Below are 20,246 nucleotides of genomic sequence, written 5' to 3'. Positions count from 1 at the left end.
TTAACAGCGCACGCATGTCCACTAGTAAAAGATCGTTGCTGTGAAGCCTAAAAATAGTAATGACACCTTCACTCTGATCTTTTGTCCTCGAGCGAGCATTCCCTGACGCCCTCACACCCACGACCCACTCCTGCGCCTCCCTCCTCCCTATACACGCTCTAAACCCGCGCGTGACACCCTTCCCTGGAGATAAATAATCGCGCTAGTGTACAGTGCTCGCTCCACTGGCAGTATTGCAGTCATCAGCGTCAGTGCCATGGGTCTGTACCTCAGCTGGCCCTTACTGCGTGGCGGGCAGTAAACCATGAGGCGTTCACATCGAGGTAGCTTGCACTGTCTAGGTCTGATTGAGGTCTGTATACTGAAGAGGTTGTACGCCACATCTATGCTACATTCAAAAGGCTTTTAGTAGTTAATGTTAGAACGGTTTTCAAGGATGTTCTTATGGTTATGGTTCTGGTGCATTTTTTTGAAGCTGCAAGGGTTTTTAATGGTATTTCTATGATTGCAGTGGCAGATTAATGCATTTATTTGATGTTACAAGAGTTTTCAAATGCGTTTTTATGATTCTTGTCACAGATTAATGCATCTGTTTGAATTTACAAGGGATTCAAGAGTGTTTTTTTTGGGGGGGGTTCTAGTAGCAGATCAATGCATTTACATGAAGTTAAAATGGTTGTCAAGGCTGTTTATATGGTTCTAATGGCAGATTAATGAATTTATTTAGAAATACAAGGATTTTCAAAGGTGTTTCTAAAGTTTTGGAAGCAAATTAACAGATTTCTCCATTATTAATGCTAAAACACTCTGAGTACACGGTTAATCGTCTCAGCGGCTCATGAAAACAGTTGTGGTGAGATAAAACGTTTCAGAATATTGGGTTGTTTGCTGTCAGTGATGTCTGGAGGAACTGGACATGGTAAAGGAAAGCAAGACAACAACAACAACAGCAACAATAATCCAACACTAACACCTCAGAAAGACCCGTAGCACACAAAAACACAAACATTCCCTTTCCCTTAACTCCCCCGTCTTTCCTTTGAGATTCGACCCGCCGTGGCTGAGTCGCGGAAATAGATTTTGATCCCGCATCCGCTCACCCGAAGTTGTTCCGTTTCTCCTGCTGCTGGGGAGGGCTAAGGGTGAGAGGCTGAAGGGGGAAAGCTGTAAAATACGAAAAAAAAAAACTTAATCTAGTATTTTTTCCGTAGGGCATTTTGTGTCTGTCGTGGATGTTCCCTTGATTGTAACACCGGGGAGGCGAAACACACACACACACACACACACACACACACACACACACACACACACACACACACACACACACACACACACACACACACACACAGACGCACACAGTAAGGAAATCGCAGGTAGCAATAGGAAGACACCTACTGGAAAGGTACCTGGAGACACTCTTATATTTAGTAACCCAGGGAATTTATGAACTGCAGTGCGGTGGTGAGGGTGAAAGGTGATGGGAAGCAATGAAAGGAAAGGTTGACAATGATGGAAGGGAAGGAAGGAAGGAGGGGAGGATGGGAGTGATATGGAAGAGGCAAGGAAAGAAAGGCAAGCAAAGTGAGAGAATGAATGGAGAGAGATAGGAGGTAGGGAAAAAGAATGGAAGAGGAATAGAGCGGGAAGGAATGAATGGAGGGAAAGAGGGGGAAGGAAAGGTGCCAGGATTAATAAACCCGAGAGAAAAACAAATGGTGGAAAGGAGACAGGAAGATTGGAGAACGGGACAATAAAGTGAGACAAAACGAATAGAGGGCGACACAGAACAGACAACAAACAATGACAAAAAGAATGCAGAAGGAGGATACCGGATAAAGAATGAAAGGAAGCGGGGACGAGGGCAACACAGGAGGAGGATTATGGACCAATCTGCGACAGGTCCTAAAGGCACATACAGGTAATCGAGTGGTGATTAAGTGGGAGATTGGAAGGGAGCAATATTAACCTACATTGCCTCAAGGGAAAACTGTTTCATGCGCCAACACTTCCCGCCATCCACCATCACCGCCTCCATTTTTTCCCCCTCCACAAAAAAAAAAAAAGATACGAGGAAAAAAAAAAGATATTTAACGTCCATCAAAGAAATATTGTGAATTTTTAAGGAAATCTCTCTCTCTCTCTCTCTCTCTCTCTCTCTCTCTCTCTCTCTCTCTCTCTCTCTCTCTCTCTCTCTCTCTCTCTCTCTCTTTGCGCTCAAAACTTCCATAAAGTAAGAGAAAAGATTCCGAGAACGACAGTAATCACGAACGTACACACACACACACACACACACACACACACACACACACACACACACACACACACACACACACACAGACAGAGAGAGAGAGAGAGAGAGAGAGAGAGAGAGAGAGAGAGAAGGGGCAAGGTTACATGAAATGGGTGACTTGGATGAAAAAGGAAGGGGAGAAGGAATGGATACAGGGGAACGATGCTGCTCTCTCTTTCTCCCTCTCCCTCACCCTCTCTCTCTCTCTCTCTCTCTCTCTCTCTCTCTCTCTCTCTCTCTCTCTCGACGACACTTTCGGAGCTTTTTGCATCAGCTGATTGAGAGAGATTAATTCTTCACATGTTTTGTTGGTCATAAGGGGAATCAACCTAAAACCTCTCCATAATCAAGATGTTCTCTCTCTCTCTCTCTCTCTCTCTCTCTCTCTCTCTCTCTCTCTCTCTGGATTTTGTCTGTTTTCTCTGACACACATTTTGTCACACACACACACACACACACACACACACACACACACACACACACACACACACACACGGGAAGGCTACAGTTACTACTAGTACTACTTCTGCTACTTTACTACTACTACTACTACTACTACTACTACTACTACTACTACTACTACTACTACTACTACTACTACTACTACTACTACTACTACTACTACCACCTCCACTACCTATGACACTAAGAAAACAAGTACCCCACCACACACACACACACACACACACACACACACACACACACACACACAGGCAGGCTCGTTCCAGCACTAATACCAGCACTGGCCCGACGCTTTACAACCTCCCTCCTCCCAACAGCCAAAATTTTAGGACCCAAGAGGCTGATTAATATTTATCGTTGCCTCTCAACACACGAATTGATGGAAAGAAAACACGATATTGCCCCCCACTTTTGCATAATAACTTGACGATGAAGGCTTGTGTACCTTACCTCAGGGACCAGGAGGAGGAGCAGGAGGAGGAGGAGAAGGAGGAGGAGGAGGAGGAGGGCAAGAAGGACGATAACAAACAAGGAAGAGGACGCAGGAATTCGAAGAGGAGGAACAGACAAAGATGGACGAGGATGCGGATGAAGACGAAAAGGATGAGAAAGAGGAGGAAGAGAAGGAGGAATAGTAAGAGGAAGAGAAGGAATAGAAGAAGGAAGCAACACATTTGAAGTAAATAGGACACCCATACACCAACGAAAAAGAGAATAGAGAGAGAAGGAAGACGAGAAGAGAGAAAAATCAGTAAGAGAAGATATGGAAGGTGAAATTGAAGGTAGAACTGTATGTAGGAAAGAGAAAAGTATATTCAAATCTATCTATAAAGAATCTCTAGATGTTACGAAAAATTACCTGTTAATTAAGACAAGACGGGACATTTGAGCCTTGAATTCACGTTCTATATTAGTTGGTGACCTTGTACGTAAGAGAGAGAGAGAGAGAGAGAGAGAGATTACAGTATAATCTCTAGTGTACATTTCACAGCCAGTCTTCCTTTCTCCATTTATATATTTATGTACGACAAACCAAATACAGCAACACATCCCGTCAACATCAGGGTTTTAGCACGACGCTTAGTGAAACATCTGGATTTACAACAACAATAACAAAGTAAAAAAAAAAAAAAAGTGCAAATCCGCGATAACATTTCCAGCTTGTTTAGTATCACGTGTACTCAAAAGTTTTCCGTCCGTACCTCTCCACTCCACTCCATTCCTCCCACTCCGTCCACCTACCCACTCCCTCACGTCAGCTTTAGGCCGTGTCATTTCCGTGATGTTTATTCCATACACACGCTAAATATCATACTCTCTCACCGCCAATATAAACTAACAACAACCTCATTCACCAACACTTTCCTTCCTGTTAGAGGGGAGAGAGAAAGAGGGGAGAGAGAGAGAGAGAGAGAGGGAGAGGAAGCAGAGGGGCGGGAAGCAAATGGCCATTAATGGACTACACGTGAAATTAGTTCCGTAATGTACGTACTAAAAAATCTTTCACTACGAGGGTCCATTAAGTTCTGTATGCTGGCGAGACACGGGGGTAAAAATAGCAGGTGTGTTCTCAGGACTGCCAGGTATGGATCTTTGAAAAACGATACGACTTGCAAGGAGGTGAGGTGAAGGGGGATGAGGTGGAATGAAGAAAGGAGGAGGAGACGAAGAAGGAAGGTGATGAGGAGGAGGAGAGTGGAGTGGAAAGATGAAACAAAACCGTTGAGGAAAAGAGCACCAGAGAGAGAGAGAGAGAGAGAGAGAGAGAGAGAGAGAGAGAGAGAGAGAGAGAGAGAGAGAGAGAGAGAGAGAGAGAGAGAGAGAGAGAGAGAGAGAGAGAGAGAAGGCGGCCTGGAAGCAGGGAGGTACTCGCCTGGGGAAAAGGTTTACTTTGTTATATATTAAAAAGTGCATTTCCCGCCGGGGTCGTCGGAGGAGCGCGGGGAATAATGGAGCGCCGGGGTGAAGTGATGGGAGTAGGATTGAAACAAATGGCGAGCATGGCGTGGAGGGAAGAAGTGGAAGGCGGCGGAAGGCAGTGGAAGGCGGTGGAAGGCAGTGGAAGGCGGTGGAAGGCGATGGAAAGCTGAGGATGGCGGTGGAAGGCGATGGGGGATGGAGAACGGGATAGAGAGAAAGAGAAGTGGAAAGCATATCAAGTACAGAATAGATGGAGGAGAACAGGGAACGAAAGTGAAATGGGATAAAAACACAGACAGAAGCTTCAACAGGGAGAGTAATCAGAGTGTTGCCTTTGAATATGAAGTGAAAATAGAAATGCAAGGTTTGGCGGTGAAAGGTGAAAGAGAGAGAGAGGATTAAACAAGCGGATAGAGGATTCAACACTAACATTACAGGATTCAATACAGCATAACTATAGTATCGTTGCTGAATATGACTGTGGAAACTTTGCAGAAGTGAAAGACTGGAGGTAAAATACAGAGACTTAAAACAAGAGGAGGATCGAAGGCACAACAGGAAGATTACGGAGTTTGAATACCTTACAGCTATGATATTCAGTCTTTATTTGAAGGTAAAGACTGCTGGGAATAACAGGATGCAGGTTAAAGCTCAGGCAGACCGTCAAGGTAAAAGAAGAAAGATTAAACTAGAGTATGGAGGAGTAATCGAGGAAGGGAACAAATGAACGCAAGGAGAACACGGCCAGAAGCAGAGGTTTTCTTCTTAGCCCCTTCAATACTGAGACGCATTTTTAACATGATTTCTGGGTGTGATTAGACGATTTTATTTCCATTACAAAGGGTCTATGGAGGTCAAAAGATTAATGGCCAGAGTCTTTACTATTTCGAAAGCCACACACATTTCTGAAGCCATATAAAACCGCCAAAATGAACCAGGATGAATCTGAAAACGCGGCACAGTGCTGAAGGATTTAAGGGTGCTGAGGTAAGCTGCAGTATATGAAAGGAAGGGCAGGATAATAAAGGAGGGCTAAAGGTAATGGGAGTTTTGGCAGGATGCAGGTGGGAGGGAGAGGAGGGAGAGGAGGAGAGGTGGAGGGATGTGGCGGGCTGAGGGCAAGAGATGTTTGGATGGGGAGCGAAAATAATCGACATTAAGTGACACTGAACAAGATAAACTACACTGGCAGCTGCGTTCCCAATTTTCCATTTATATTGATGCACTTAGTAACTCACATTACTCACTGTCTGTTAGGCGGCGCAAAAATTCGACATTTCATTCATGCAGATAGCGTCCCCTTGCCCTCCCTCTTGTCGGCCTCCCTCCCTACCACCCCTTCCTCCTCCCTTCTCTCAGTTCCTCTCCCTCTCCCAGTGTTCAAAATAATAAACTTCAGAGCAAGATTAAAACGATGTCACGAAACGGATTAGGAGTTAAATTAAATGCTTCTCTCTCTCTCTCTCTCTCTCTCTCTCTCTCTCTCTCTCTCTCTCTCTCTCTCTCTCTCTCTCTCACAGTTCAAAATAATAAATAAACTTCGAGCCAAGATTAAAACAGTGTCACGGAATGGCTTAGGAGTTAAATTAAATGCCCTTCTTCTTCTCCTCTCCTGTAAAATAATAAATAAACTTGAGCCCAAGACTAAAACAGTGTCACGCAACGGATTAGCAGGAGTTGAATTAAATGGCGTTTTGCACTCCACTCCAGCTGGCGGCAACTAGTTTAATGAATAACAAACTTTCAATTAACTTCATCAACAACTAGAATACTAATTGTCAGAGGCGAGGACGCATGAACTTGGCGGCGGGGCTTCCTCCAGCATGTACAGGAGGCACCTAACTCACCCCTGCCAAGAGAGAGAGAGAGAGAGAGAGACTAATTAAGGGGGTTCTAGCTGTTGTGATTTAAACTTCTGAACTCATTAATAAGATAGATAGATAGGTAAATAGATAAATAGATAGATAGATAGATAGATAGATAGATAGATAGATAGATAGATAGATAGATAGATAGATAGATAGAGAGAGAGAGAGAGAGAGAGAGAGAGAGAGAGAGAGAGAGAGAGAGAGAGAGAGAGAGAGAGAGAGAGAGAGAGAGAGAGAGAGAAGAAAAAAAACCCTCTCAGTAGATCCCCTAGCTCTCTTTCCCCCTCCATCCCCACACACACCTCTCACCAGATTCCCCCTCTCTTCCCCCCCCCCCACACACACACACACACACACACACCTCTTGGCCGCACTTCGGGAATAACTTGACAAACTTTGTAAAACGAGGCTTTCAAAACTTTCAAGTGGTGTCCGCCCCCCCCCCACGTGTCCTTGGACCAGGCGAGTAATTCCCCCGTCAATACAATAATAGCACCTACTTGATCTGTGGCTATGTACTCTTTTCATCCTTTCCTCCGCCCCTCCTCTCTCTCTCTCTCTCTCTCTCTCTAGTGTCCTGCGAAGAAAATTAACTCCTTCAGTACTAGGATGCATTTTTACCTTGAGTTTTGGGTATGATTAGACATTTTTTTTCATTAGGAAGTATCTATGGAGGTCACAAGATTAATTAATGTCTAAACTCTTTGCTATTTCAACGCCTACGTAAGTTTCTGAAGCTGTATAAAATCACCAAATAGTAAGCAGAATGAATATGGAAACGCGCCATGGTACTGAAAGGGGTTAATAGCGATAACTTAAATGAATACCACGTACTTCAAACGACAGACTCGCAAATGCATTAACATAAAACATAAACAACTGAAAAAAGGTGATAAATAAATGCATGAATTGAAATAACACAAAAAAAAAAGGAGAGAAAAAAAATAGGAAAACATAAACACGAAATATAAAACAAGTATCCTCCAGTTAGCAATACGACGGTCATTACAAGGCTAACTAAAATATGCAACGGGCCATTTTTACTGCCATGAATTATCAATAGCAACGATAAATATTTTACCTGCACTGAATAACTGCGCGATGTATACATTAAGTGCTTGAGGCAGATGAAAAATATATTGTTTAACCTTCAACTCTTTTTTTGTGTGCTCCCTCGGTCCCTCCTCCTACCTTCCCTCTCCCTGGCTGGTGTTGTTGCTGTTATAACGAAGACAAATGATCTGCAGTAAAAATATTGAACAGTATCCAACTTTTAGGGCGAGAGTGACAAGGCTGATCAGACGCGGTGGAGAGAAGGTGGAAGAGGAAAAATTGATAGAATAATGTGTGGAAAGGTGTTGTAAAAGGAAAAACTGTAGTAAAGGGGATGACTAGATAGATGAGGAGGTAGAGGAGGAGAAAATTCATGTAAAGAATGATGTGAGGAAAGGGAAAACTGTTATAGAAGGAATGGATGGGTAAGTTTTATATAATAGCCACAAATGAGAAGGTAAAAGAGGGAAATAGTAAGGAATATAAGCTGACTGAAACTGATGGAAGAAGTGATAATAGAGAAAACACATGCATAGCTAAAGAAAACCTATGAATAAAAAGAGGCGAAGAGAGAAAAAAAAACTCGTTCTAAGATTTGACTGAAGTACAATAATCATAAAATAGAAACGATACTTGGAAAAATAATAACAAAAAAGACTAACAACAATTAACAGGCTTCACAATAACAACCCACCACAAAAAACAGAAAGCAGAAAACACAGAAAAAAACACCAGAAGAACTTTTAAACGTAGATAAAAAAAAAAAAAAATGACAATAGATGAAGCAAAGACAAGACACGGGACCAGAGCGATCAGAGAAGCCTTAAATATTGAAGTCAAGCTGTCAGGGGCGGGAAGAAGCGGCAGAGGGGACCAAAAGGGGACCAAGAGGGAACCAAACACTTAAACACAGACAAACGAAAAGAACATCGATTTCCCTTCGTCAAACTCTGCATGCACAAGAACCTGAACCAATATGTGTCAGTCCTTTACGTAGAGGCAACCTTCCTGCAGCAGTGATATGTTACAACGTGTCTTTTTAATGTGGTAAGATATATGAGGAGTGTGTGTAGTAATAACTGCTTCCCCTTCCTTTGTGAAATCGGCGGGTTGGTGACTGGGAAGCTTATATGATATGAAACAGCGTAAGAGAGAATTATTTAGCCTTCAAATGATTAGATTAACTTTTTCAGCACTAGAATACATTTTTTACCTAAGTTGTGAGTATAATTGGAAGATTTAATTGACAGAGGAAGGAATTATGGAGGTCAGAGGATTAATGGCAACAGTATTAACAATTTTATTCACCACGTAAGTTTATGGAGCTGTATAAAATCACTAAATAGTAAGCAAAATAAATATGAACACGCGTCATGGTACTGAAGGGGTTAATAGATACTTAGATAAATGACATGAATAAAGAAAAGATAGACGTATATGAAATAGATTGTTGATTAAATAGATAAACTGGAAATCCTTTAATACAGATATATAGATAAATAAATAGATGAATAAATACGAGTGATACCGTACATACACTTGCCACTGCTTGTTTGCCCTCCACTCGTCACTGCTGCAGATGACGCGCCACTCTGAATAGAAATAGACACATAAATGTACGTTTAGTTTTTTTCACCTCTCCGTCATTTTTTTTTATTTTTAGTTTGTTCATATAGAGAAATTCATAGCGGCTTTCTTCTCTTCTCACCATTTCTTAACTAGTTCTCAAATTAAGAGGAATATATATTGCTTTCTTCTTTCTTTCATCCAAGCTCGTTTTTGTCACGTTTATAAGAGTGTGCACTGCGTTTTTCTTTGAACCCTTTCCATGTTTCATTTTTTTGTCCTGCCTTTCTTCTTTTCCTTTTTTTTTTAGTACGTTTTTACTTTTTTTTGCCAATTAAAGAGGAGCGTGTCTTTTTTAACCCTTCCTTACCTCCTTTCTATGAAGCTTGTAGGAAAATGCTTTATCTTTTAATCTTTTATATTCAACGTTCTCTTACTCCTTTTTCTTGTGTTTCCTTCTGTCTTCTTTCTTTGTGTCACTTCTAAAGGAAAGATTTTTTATAATTTTTCACCTTTTCTTACTTCATTTATGTCAAGCTTGCAGAAACTTGTGCTCTTTTATTTTCTTCACTTTTTTAGTCCTTATTTTTGCTATTATTGTTTAAAGTTTTTTTTTTTTATGAAGCCTGTAACACATGTACGGCTACTCCCTTTGCCGTGTCGCCCCTGCAACACCGCCTGCCGTCCCTCCTGCAGGTGGAATAAGCAATGGAGTAAAAGAGTGAGTGGCAACACGTTTTTTCATTGACTACTGAGACCACTCCCCTTAAAAAATGGGAAAAAAGGTGAAAAAATAAGAGAAAAAATGAAAAAAAAGGAAAAAAAAGGAAAAAATACGATACATAGAGAAAATATACTGCAACAAAATGGAAGAAAAAATAGAAAAAGGAAATTCTAACTTACTACGACAGCCTCTTTTTTTTTTTTTTTTGCCCTTTGTCTTTTTTTTTTTTTTTTTTTTTTGAGTGGCCATTTTTAGTTGCTCTGACACGTGTAGGTGGTACCGACACACACACACACACACACACACACACACACACACACACACACACACACACACACACACGGCAATAGACTAATGTTACTGATGGCAATGTGCAAATAAGTGATAAATGAGTAATGGTTAAATGTTTATGTAAAATGTTTATGAAAATTTATTGTAAAAAAAATAGTGATAATTGACTGAATGAAAAGAAATAATAAAGTCATTTTGAAGATGAAAATCAGCAATAAAAGGATGAAAATATGAATGTTAATTGATAAAAGCAAAATAATGTGATGGTAGAGCAATTTAAAAAGGACGAGAAAATAAAAATGAAAAAAAAAATAGAAAAATAGAAAATGGATACAATTATTACTTAAAGAGCGTGTAATTGAGACTAACACAATAGGTAAGAGTAGACAAAGTGACAATAACATGGTAGATAAAATATAAGTATTAATTATCTAAATTCATAGTGACAATAAAGCACACATGAAAATAACATTCTAATAAAACAGTAACAATACAAAATTAAATAATAAAAAGATAAAATGCAGTAAAACAAATTAATAGTTGTAAAATAAATAGTAATGAAAAATAACACAAGTAATAAACAATAATGAAAGGTAATAAAACAGTAAAAACGTCATAAAAAACTAATAAAATATCAATAAAGTAAACAACAGAACAGTAACAAAACAGTAACAGTGATACGATACACGCAAAGCTGGTAATGATCTGCAGGGGTAAATTTTGCTGTTAATTTGTTTGCACCAGCTGACGTCTAATTGGGTTCCGCACTTGATGATTCGTGTTTGCCTGGCCTGGGAAATATTGATAGACACTCATGAGTCTACACGATTGTTTGACTGCGAAGCCCATCCACTGCAGGCCTTCTAGTGCTGACTAAACACACACACACACACACACACACACACACACACACACACACACACACACACACACACACACACACACACACACACACACACACACACACACATCCACTGCAGGCCCTCTAGTGCTGACCAAACACACACACACACACACACACACACACACACACACACACACACAGAAGCTCATTTCACTAAACGTGTATCCTTTTATCCTCTACACTTCCATTAGTATTCACCACCATTTCTCAAGCAGTTACTTTATATTTCTTCCTCATAAATAAGCGGCAAGAGGGCAAGGGGACTCGCTATTCCTTCCAGTTTCGCCGGCACCTCAGCTCGCAAATTACCGTCAGTTTGTATCTAAGAAACACTGCTTCCTTCTCGCCACTTTAGCTTTGGAACAACCTTGATTTATCTCGCTATGAATAAACTTTTTTTCTTTTCGTAGTTTGTGTCTCTCTTCTTCATGTTTTTGTCTTGATATGTGTTGTTTAGAAAGAAATCCGTTTGAATGTTCATCTGTATTTTGGAGTACGTGTTTGACCCTTCAGTTCTGAGACGCAATTTTAACGTTGTTTTTTAGGTATGATTTTGACGATTTTACTTACATTAGGAAGGGTCAATGGAGGTCAGAGGATTAATGGCTAGAGTCTTCACTGTTTTAATCCCCACATGAGATTCTGAAGCTGTATAAAGTCACCCCATAGTGAGCAGAATGAATATGAGAAGGGTTTAAGCTCAGTTGTCTCATATTCACACACAATTCCACGAAATAATACTGTCACAAAGAGAGAGAGAGAGAGAGAGAGAGAGAGAGAGAGAGAGAGAGAGAGAGAGAGAGAGAGAGAGAGAGAGAGAGAGAGAGAGAGAGAGAGAGAGAGAGAGAGAGAGAGAGAGAGAGAGAGAGAGAGAGAGAGAGAGAGAGAGAGAGAGAGAGAGAGAGAGAGAGAGAGAGAGAGAGAGAGAGAGAGAGTAAAAAAAAAAAAAACGTACGAAAACCGACTAATTAACTCAATATGACCTTTGAAAACAGACCTCATAAAAAAGGTGTTTCAGAATACCTGTCTCTCATTTTCTGTCTTAAAATCCTTCAAGAACCTGACGCCACTACCTTAGGCAACCGTGCGACGTGAGTGTTCCGGCGCATCTGGTAGAAAACGTGCTATTCATCCCCTGGCTGATGGGGGAAACTGCGTCAAATCTACAGGAAAGCCCCTTGCTAAAGTAATCCCGTCGATGCATCATGTACAAATCCCCTTTAACTGGCAGATATACCGATAAAGCTGACGGGAGGGAGATCGTAACCCGCTCTGCTATTCACTAGAGGACGTGTTGGGCATCCACACCTCCGATTTTCAAAGACACCCGAAGAAAAAGATGGATGTGGCCGAGCTGTTCTAATCTCCCCCTCACAGCTCGCTTCGTTCAGGGTCATCTCTTTCCCTCCCTCCTCTCTCTCTCTCTCTCTCTCTCTCTCTCTCTCTCTCTCTCTCTGGCCCTCCTGCATCAGCACACGCCTCACCCCGACTGTTGGGAGTTAGAATTCTATCACAAGGGACGAGGGAGGAAGGCTACGGGGAATTCTTTAGCATCAGTTGATCTTTTCAGGTGTTTGGCTCCCACACACACACACACACACTCTCTCTCTCTCTCTCTCTCTCTCTCTCTCTCTCTCTCTCTCTCTCTCTCTCTCTCTCTCTCTCCATATGTTACTTACAAGGAAATTAAAGAGAAAATAGATGCTTTGCCTTGACACTACTACTACTACTACTACTACTACTACTACTACTACTACTACTACTACTACTACTACTACTACTACTATTACTACTACTACTACTACTACTACTACTACTACTACTACTACTACTACTACTACTACTACTACTACTACTACTACTACTACTACTACTACTACTACTACTACTACTACTACTACTACTCTCTCTCTCTCTCTCTCTCTCTCTCTCTCTCTCTCTCTCTCTCTCTCTCTCTCTCTCTCTCTCTCTCTCTCTCTCTCTCTCTCTTCATTATAAGCAACACCATTACGCTGTGCCGAAGGGGTCGTAAAGTGAGTAACGTAGAGAGTCGCCCGCTACTCACCCTGCTCACCCTGCAAGCACTAAGGGCACTAAATAGACCACTAGTGCGCCATTAGCTCAGTGTCCTCACCCTTACGTCAACCTGTGTCACCCTAACCACGTGAACTGTCTTATGTGTCACTCTGTCTTGGCTCTTATTGGCTATCTTATTGTATGTCTTGTCTTATTTTATTATCGTGGCTTGGTTTTCTAGTGTCTATTCTCCTAATTTCCTTCTTTTATTTCCTCTTATTGTCTAACTTGATTCTGTTTATGCTATTTTTGTCTTGAAAACTCTAAATTCTATTTTTTTTTTTTATCGTTTGTGTTGCTTTTATTGTTTTTTTTTTGAGGTAGTACTCAATTTCTACCCGATAACGTTGAACTGTATTCCTTTACCGTTCGTCAAGGCCTTCTGTCACCTATATCCTTGCTAATCTTCTCCTGTCACTATCTGATCTTACCTGTGTTCGCTTCGTCCCAACCTTAGATCACCTGTCCTCAAGATTAGTGAATACATTACTGTTAGTTTATCTTCTCTTACCTGTGTTGTTACTAATCTTCACCTGTCACTATTCGATCTCACCTGTGTTCACTTCATTCCATCCTTAGATTACCTGCCCTCAAGATTTCTGAATACATTACCTTGTTTCAACCTTGTCGCTTACCTTTGTTGTTACCTATCTTCACCTACGGTCTTAATTATTTTCACCTGACACTATCTAATCGCTAACTTCCCTTCACTTTCACCTACAGTTTTACTTATCTTCACCTGACACTATCCAGTCTCTACCTTCCCTTCACCTGTCTCCAGTATGCCTACAACTGTGTCTCCAGGAAACGAGGGAGCAGTGTTTCAAATTCCCTTCTCTCTATATCAGCATTACTTTATCTCAACCTCGTCCTCCGCATCCACTGCTCATCATCCCAAGAAGGCTCGCAGTCTTCGTGTTTTAAGACTCAACTAATCCTACACGTGGATCCTCAGATTAGAGCACAGCGAGCCGCGTGCATCAGGGCCGGGCCGGCGCTCGCTCATCACGGAATTAATGTTGCCGTCCGAATGAGAGACGCGCGTGTCCTAAGCGCCTGAAGTGTGGCTACTCAGGTGTCTTGCTCCTACTTGCCTTGTACTTACCTACCTGTATTACCCTCTCCGTCTCTCCTCGGCTTTGGTTACCCAGAACTAAATGGATGATGGTTAAGAGATGTTTGAGTGATGTAAGAAAATAGAATGTCCCTATAAAAATAATGATATCTAGTATAATACATAAAAGTTTTTCATGATTCTTAAAAGTACTCATTTAAACAAAAAGGAAACACTAAAACAGAAGAAATGTATGATTGCTTTCTAAAAATGGACGTTTCTCGTTCTTTCCCTGTGCATTGCTGTGTTCCAATCAATACAATAAGGAACAATATCAACTCAAATACGTATTTATACCAAAGAAAACACTTAAAAACACATGAATTTCTATAAAGTAAAAAAACGAGCCAAGTCAACAATATATATCGAATATAGAGAGAAGAACTTTACTGCACAACACTCCCATCCCCCCACACTGCCTTCCCTCCCGCGACTCGCCTGCAGGCCTCCCACACCCCAGCGAGCAGCGGCTGCCTTGGGGCCGCTCTACGCCCTCTCAATATCCACCCTCCTTTCGCGGACCTGAGAGGGGCGCCGCATGCAGTAAATAAAGGAGAAGCTCGTCTGTGGCTCCTCTATCTCATAATTAAATCTGAGCCTCCCTCCCAAAGCCCTTGTTCGGCACACCCAACACACCCAACACTCCTACACTACCAACACTTCTCCCAATACACCCACCACTACTCCCAGCAATCCCAGCACTCCTAGCACTCCCAGCACTCCCAGCACTACTAGCACTACTAGCACTACCAGCACCCTCCGCCTGTTTGCTTGGTCAACAGGTCGGGTGAGGGAAGTCTCCTCCACAAATATAATACAACTCCTGTACAAGTCAAAGTGGCCTTGTATCCCCTTCCGCTTTTTCTTTGGCTCTACTCTGACTCTGCCTCGAATTCTAAAACGCTTTGCTCTCTCACCATCACTACTTTCCAAAGGCTCCAGTTGAAGATACTCGTGTTTCTAAGAGTGTTTTTTTTGGGTTTGTGGTGATATATTGGTAAGATTTCCAGTTTATCGTAAAGAGGAACTGTCTTGAAAACCTGACTAGTTGTCTCTGTGGCCTTGAGAAATTTCCATGGTGAGAGACCCAGGCGTTTCTGAATATGGCCGTCTCTCTCTCTCTCTCTCTCTCTCTCTCTCTCTCTCTGAATTAACTTATCTCCCTTTAAAACAAAAACAAGGTGCAAACTTCCCTTACAACCAGTAACTTTTGTTGATAAGAATGCAACCACCATTTACTAGCTGGCCGAAGGAAATACAACAAATACACCATATAAGGTACAGACTATCACCTGTTAGTTCTCTATGAAGGTCACCTCACCACCATTGGAATACATACAATACACTTTTTACTCTTTAAATTTTCGTCCTTCCTCGGAAGTGCTTAATAATAGATTTACCGTGATTTTTATCCTGTGAATTATTGTGTAAAGCATTGAAGGGATAAACTGAATAGAAATTAAGAGAATATCGCAGTGAAAGAGATAATGCTTTGTTTGCCACAGTTTCTCTTCAGCTCAGTACGATAAGCTTCCATGAGTTGATATATTTGAAAGGTTATATTCACAGGAAAAGGTGCTTAATATTTAGTAAAGCGCGTAGTTTAATTTCTGATCAGATTAACTTAACCTCACACTATATTCAATGTTACTATCAATATTATCATTATTATCCATCAAGTTTTTTTTTAGTAACAAGAATATATTTGTTGCCTCTTCCCAGTACACCTATTACATGAAAGAAAAAAAAAATCAGGCTCACACCACGAAGCTTCTATTACAAAACATTACAGTCACGCTTTCTCCCTCAGAATGCAACCACCTCTAATAAGAAGAACGGTATATTAGTTGCCTTTACCCAAGACATTTATTGAATAGAAGAAAAAAAATCACAGGCTCACACCACGACACTTGTACATGACACTACAATAACGTTTTCTCCTCCGTCAGAATGCAAACGCCTTTAATAATAACAACGGCATATTAGTTGCCTTTACCAAGTTCACTAATTAGATAGAAGAAAAAAATCACAGGTTCACACCACAACACCTCCACATAACACTACAATCACGTTTTCTCTTCCCTCAGAGTGCAACCGCCTGTACTATGGCACAGTGGGCAAAACGTACGAGCTGCAGGTGCTGTGGCCGCTGCAGACCAAGCGAGCGCCGGTGTGCAACCTGACGCTGGTGGCTGCCGGGGGTCCACATGGAGACCTCATCCAGCTTGCCTTCCACAAGTTCACGCTCGGCAAACTCAATTCGCACACTGACCAGGGCTGTCCACACGGCCACATGCAGATCATAGAGAACCAGCGCATCTACAGGTAATCTTATGAGTTTTGGACACAGAACAGCAAATTTAACGCTTTCAGTACTGGGACACATTAAGATTTGTGTACGATTAATAATTTTATAGACATTAGGAAGGGTCAATGAAAGTCAGATGATTAATGGCCACAGTCTTCATTATTTTAATCCCCATATAAGTATCTGAAGCTGTATAGAACCACCAGATAGTAACCAGAATGAGTATGGAAACTCGTCATGGTAATGAAGGTGTTAAGAACCAGTACAACTAAAAATGCACTAATAGGAAACAATAATCATCGCATCTACAGGTAAATTTGTGATTCCTGATTGTAGAGCAGCTAATTAAGAGAACCAGCACATCTCCAGCTAATATAACAGTGGTACAGTGGAACCGTGCGCGCTTTGGGGTCCGAGAGGTCTCCAAGCGCACGGGCTCGAATCTTGTCCACGGTCCGAGTGTAGGCTGGGCTTCCTCATTCGGGCAAGGGTTTCCTAGCGGGTGGACTTTGAGATAGGAGGTACCCTAAACAGTATCCCCTTTAGCCTATAAATTCCCGTGAAAAGCCAACATGGTATAAAAAAAAAAATAATAATAATCGTGTGTGTGTGTGTGTGTGTGTGTGTGTTCTCACCCACTATTCCCCGCCATCAGTCTTGCGGTTAACGTGTCTAAAACTAGAACAAGCTTCGCCCCACATTTTCTCGCATAATTACATCATTAATTTCAACTTTTTTTCCCTCTGACTGGCCTTAAGTGCGACCTTGCGTGTTGCAGCGAGTGACGTCACGACTTAATATTCACAGCAGTTCTTCCAGCAATTTCCACTCTTATTGTTCCTGGAGATTTGAGGAAATAACACAGGAATATTACGCTGTCGACTAGTTTTGGTGTTTGTCTTTTTGTGAATTTTTATTATTCTCTCTCTCTCTCTCTCTCTCTCTCTCTCTCTCTCTCTCTCTCTCTCTCTCTCTCTCTCTCTCTCTCTCTCTCTCTCTCTCTCTCTCTCTCATCTCTCTTCTCTCTCTCTCTCTCTCTCTCTCTCTCTCTCTCTCTCTCTCTCTCTCTCTCTCTCTCTCTCCCCTTCCACCTTCCATCTTCCTTCCTTCTTTTTTCAATACAGCAGAACCTTTCTTTACATATTTATGCGAGCGGTGGGAGTAAGTCAGGACGTTGAAAGCCTGGGAAACTTAAGTCTTGCGCCGCACAGTGCTATGCTCCGCTAATGTTGTGCAAATGAAGCGCCCCTGAAGACTGCCCCTGAAGATATTACTGCCTGGGCGAGGACGGATGTGGAGAGGAGGAGGAGAAGGAGAAGGAGGAGGATTAGGACAGACGGATGCAGAAGGAGCAGAGAAGGATGAGAGAAGAGAGAGAGAGAGAGAGAGAGAGAGAGAGAGAGAGAGAGAGAGAGAGAGAGAGAGAGAGAGAGAGAGAGAGAGAGAGAGAGAGAGAGAGAGAGAGAGAGAGAGAGAGAGAGAGAGAGAGAGAGAGAGAGAGAGACAGAGAGACGAGTAATTATCATTCTTGAGAGAGGTAGAGAGAGAGAGAGAGGGAGTCTTAAAGATGCTGGAAGGGGCGGTGATGAGTTACACTAGTTGATAATTACAAAAGCGGAGTAATGTCTTGCTTGCGCTAGAGATAATATCCTAATGCACCCTCTGCACTGGCTGACTGCGAGGGTGTGCAGGCGTGTATGAGACCCTCGTTGAGACTAAGGGAATGTAAGAGGTCACAAGAAGGTGTACACCTCTCCCTGACTGACTAAAGGAATGAAAGAATGTATAGGAGGTAAAGATGTATCCGTGATAGAGACAATAAGTGTACTGGAAGACATACGAGGTAAGGATAAGTTAAGGATATCTCCCTGACAGACTTATCAATTGTAAGGATGGTAGGAAGATAAGATTTTTCCATGATAGACTAATGAAATGTAAGGATTAATCGGTGACAGGAACAATAAGTATATAGGAGGTCATTGGAGGCATAAATATCTGAATATTAAAAAAATGGGGAGAAAAAATACATACTAAAGGTGTCAGTCCCTATAGAAGACAGATCGAAAGCAAACACATTCCAAGAGTCTAATGTTGGAAGTAGAAACTCAGAAGTCAGTCCAAGAAGGCAACGAGCAAGTTCACTCTCCCGACAGCCACCCTGATCGCCGACTCACGTGATGTATTGACAAAGGGCAAAAGAACCATCGCATTCGAGAACACCTGAGGCAGTAAACGTCACGCGAAACAAGATAAAGCGAGTAAAGTTTAATGAAATTCGGAAAAGTCGTCGGATGCTCTATATTGGTGCAATAACTCATGGCTGGCTCGCCCCTTGCCTGCTGCTGCATTGTCACACCTCACTTCTGTATCACATGTGTGGCTGGTAACGTTGGGTAAAGAAGAAAGATGCAGGGAGAGAGGTGATGGCTTATGTGTCGCATCTAAAATATTGGAGCAATGATTTATAAGTGACGTCTTCCTTTGTTGCTGCGTTGTCACATATCCCCATTGTATCTTGCATCACAGGTGTGTCTAATAATGTAAAAGGGAGACACAAGTGGGAAGAAAGACTCACACGTGTTGCATCTAAAATATCCTACGAGTCTGAAGATCCCTATTGGTTTATTTCCCTAGCCTTTGGTAGTGCCTAATAACGCAGAGAAAAGAGCAACATAAGGACAGAGAGAAAAGATAAGCACACGTATTGTATAAAAAAAAAACTAAACCTACAACTCTACAAGAAATCTTCAATGATTTACTTATCCCCAGTCTTAACAACGCATAAACAAGACTTGAAGTGCAGTGGGGGGCGCGAGCTTCTTCCTCAGCTGACGTGCGTGCAGGTGGTGAGATGCAGCCCTCAGCTCTCCCCCTGACAAGCCAGAACCTCTGAATCGTGCTAACTTTCCACCGTCTGCCAAGTTGATCTAATCTGACTAAACACACTTAACAACTCACTGGAGGGCTGTGGGGTGATAATTTTGGCCCTGCATGCTCTCTGGTGGCTGTCTCTCGCCTTGCTTTGCCTTGCCTTGCCTTCCCTTGCCTGTTTCGCTACCCTCACCTCGCCTCCCTTGCTTCCCTCCCTCAGATCTTTGCAGTAATTTCATCTTCACAAAGCAAGGTTAATCAACACACGCCCACACACACATACACCCATCCACCCACCCACCCACCCACGCACACACACACACACACACACACACACACACACACACACACACAGTGTAGTGGTTAGCACGCTCGACTCACAATCGAGAAGGCCGGGTTCGAGTCCCGGTAAGCGGCGAGGCATATGGGCAAGCCTCTTAATGTGTGGCCCCTGTTCACCTAGCAGTAAATAGGTACGGGATGAAACTCGAGGGGTTGTGGCCTTACTTTCCCGGTGTGTATTGTTTGTTGATGTGGTCTCAGTCCTACCCGAAGATCGGTCTATGAGCTCTGAGCTCGCTCCGTAATGGGAAAGACTGGCTGGGTGACCAGCAGGCAACCGAAGTGAATTACACACACATGCCCACATCTACACACCTACACACACAAGCAGAGAGTTCCTATAATGTAAAGATGTAGACTACTGGTCCCCATCCACCCATCCACCCACCTACACACACACACACACACACACACACACACACACACACACATACACTGATACAATAGGTCCGTACCG

At 42.2% G+C, this 20,246-nt stretch overlaps 1 protein-coding gene across 1 annotated transcript in view; it reads left to right on the top strand.

Moving 5' to 3' along the window:
* Positions 1-20,246, top strand: part of LOC123506583 — a 239,823-nt gene that overhangs the window by 200,815 nt on the left and 18,762 nt on the right. The window contains exon 3 of the mRNA XM_045258799.1: positions 16,356-16,593. Coding sequence (XP_045114734.1) covers positions 16,356-16,593 — 238 coding nt within the window. The remainder of the gene's footprint in view (positions 1-16,355; positions 16,594-20,246) is intronic.

The sequence above is a fragment of the Portunus trituberculatus genome, chromosome 20, assembly GCF_017591435.1.
Source record: "Portunus trituberculatus isolate SZX2019 chromosome 20, ASM1759143v1, whole genome shotgun sequence".
NCBI lineage: Eukaryota > Metazoa > Arthropoda > Malacostraca > Decapoda > Portunidae > Portunus > Portunus trituberculatus.
The sequence above is the reverse complement of the archived record's forward strand: the minus strand, read 5'-3'. Positions and strand labels throughout refer to the sequence as shown.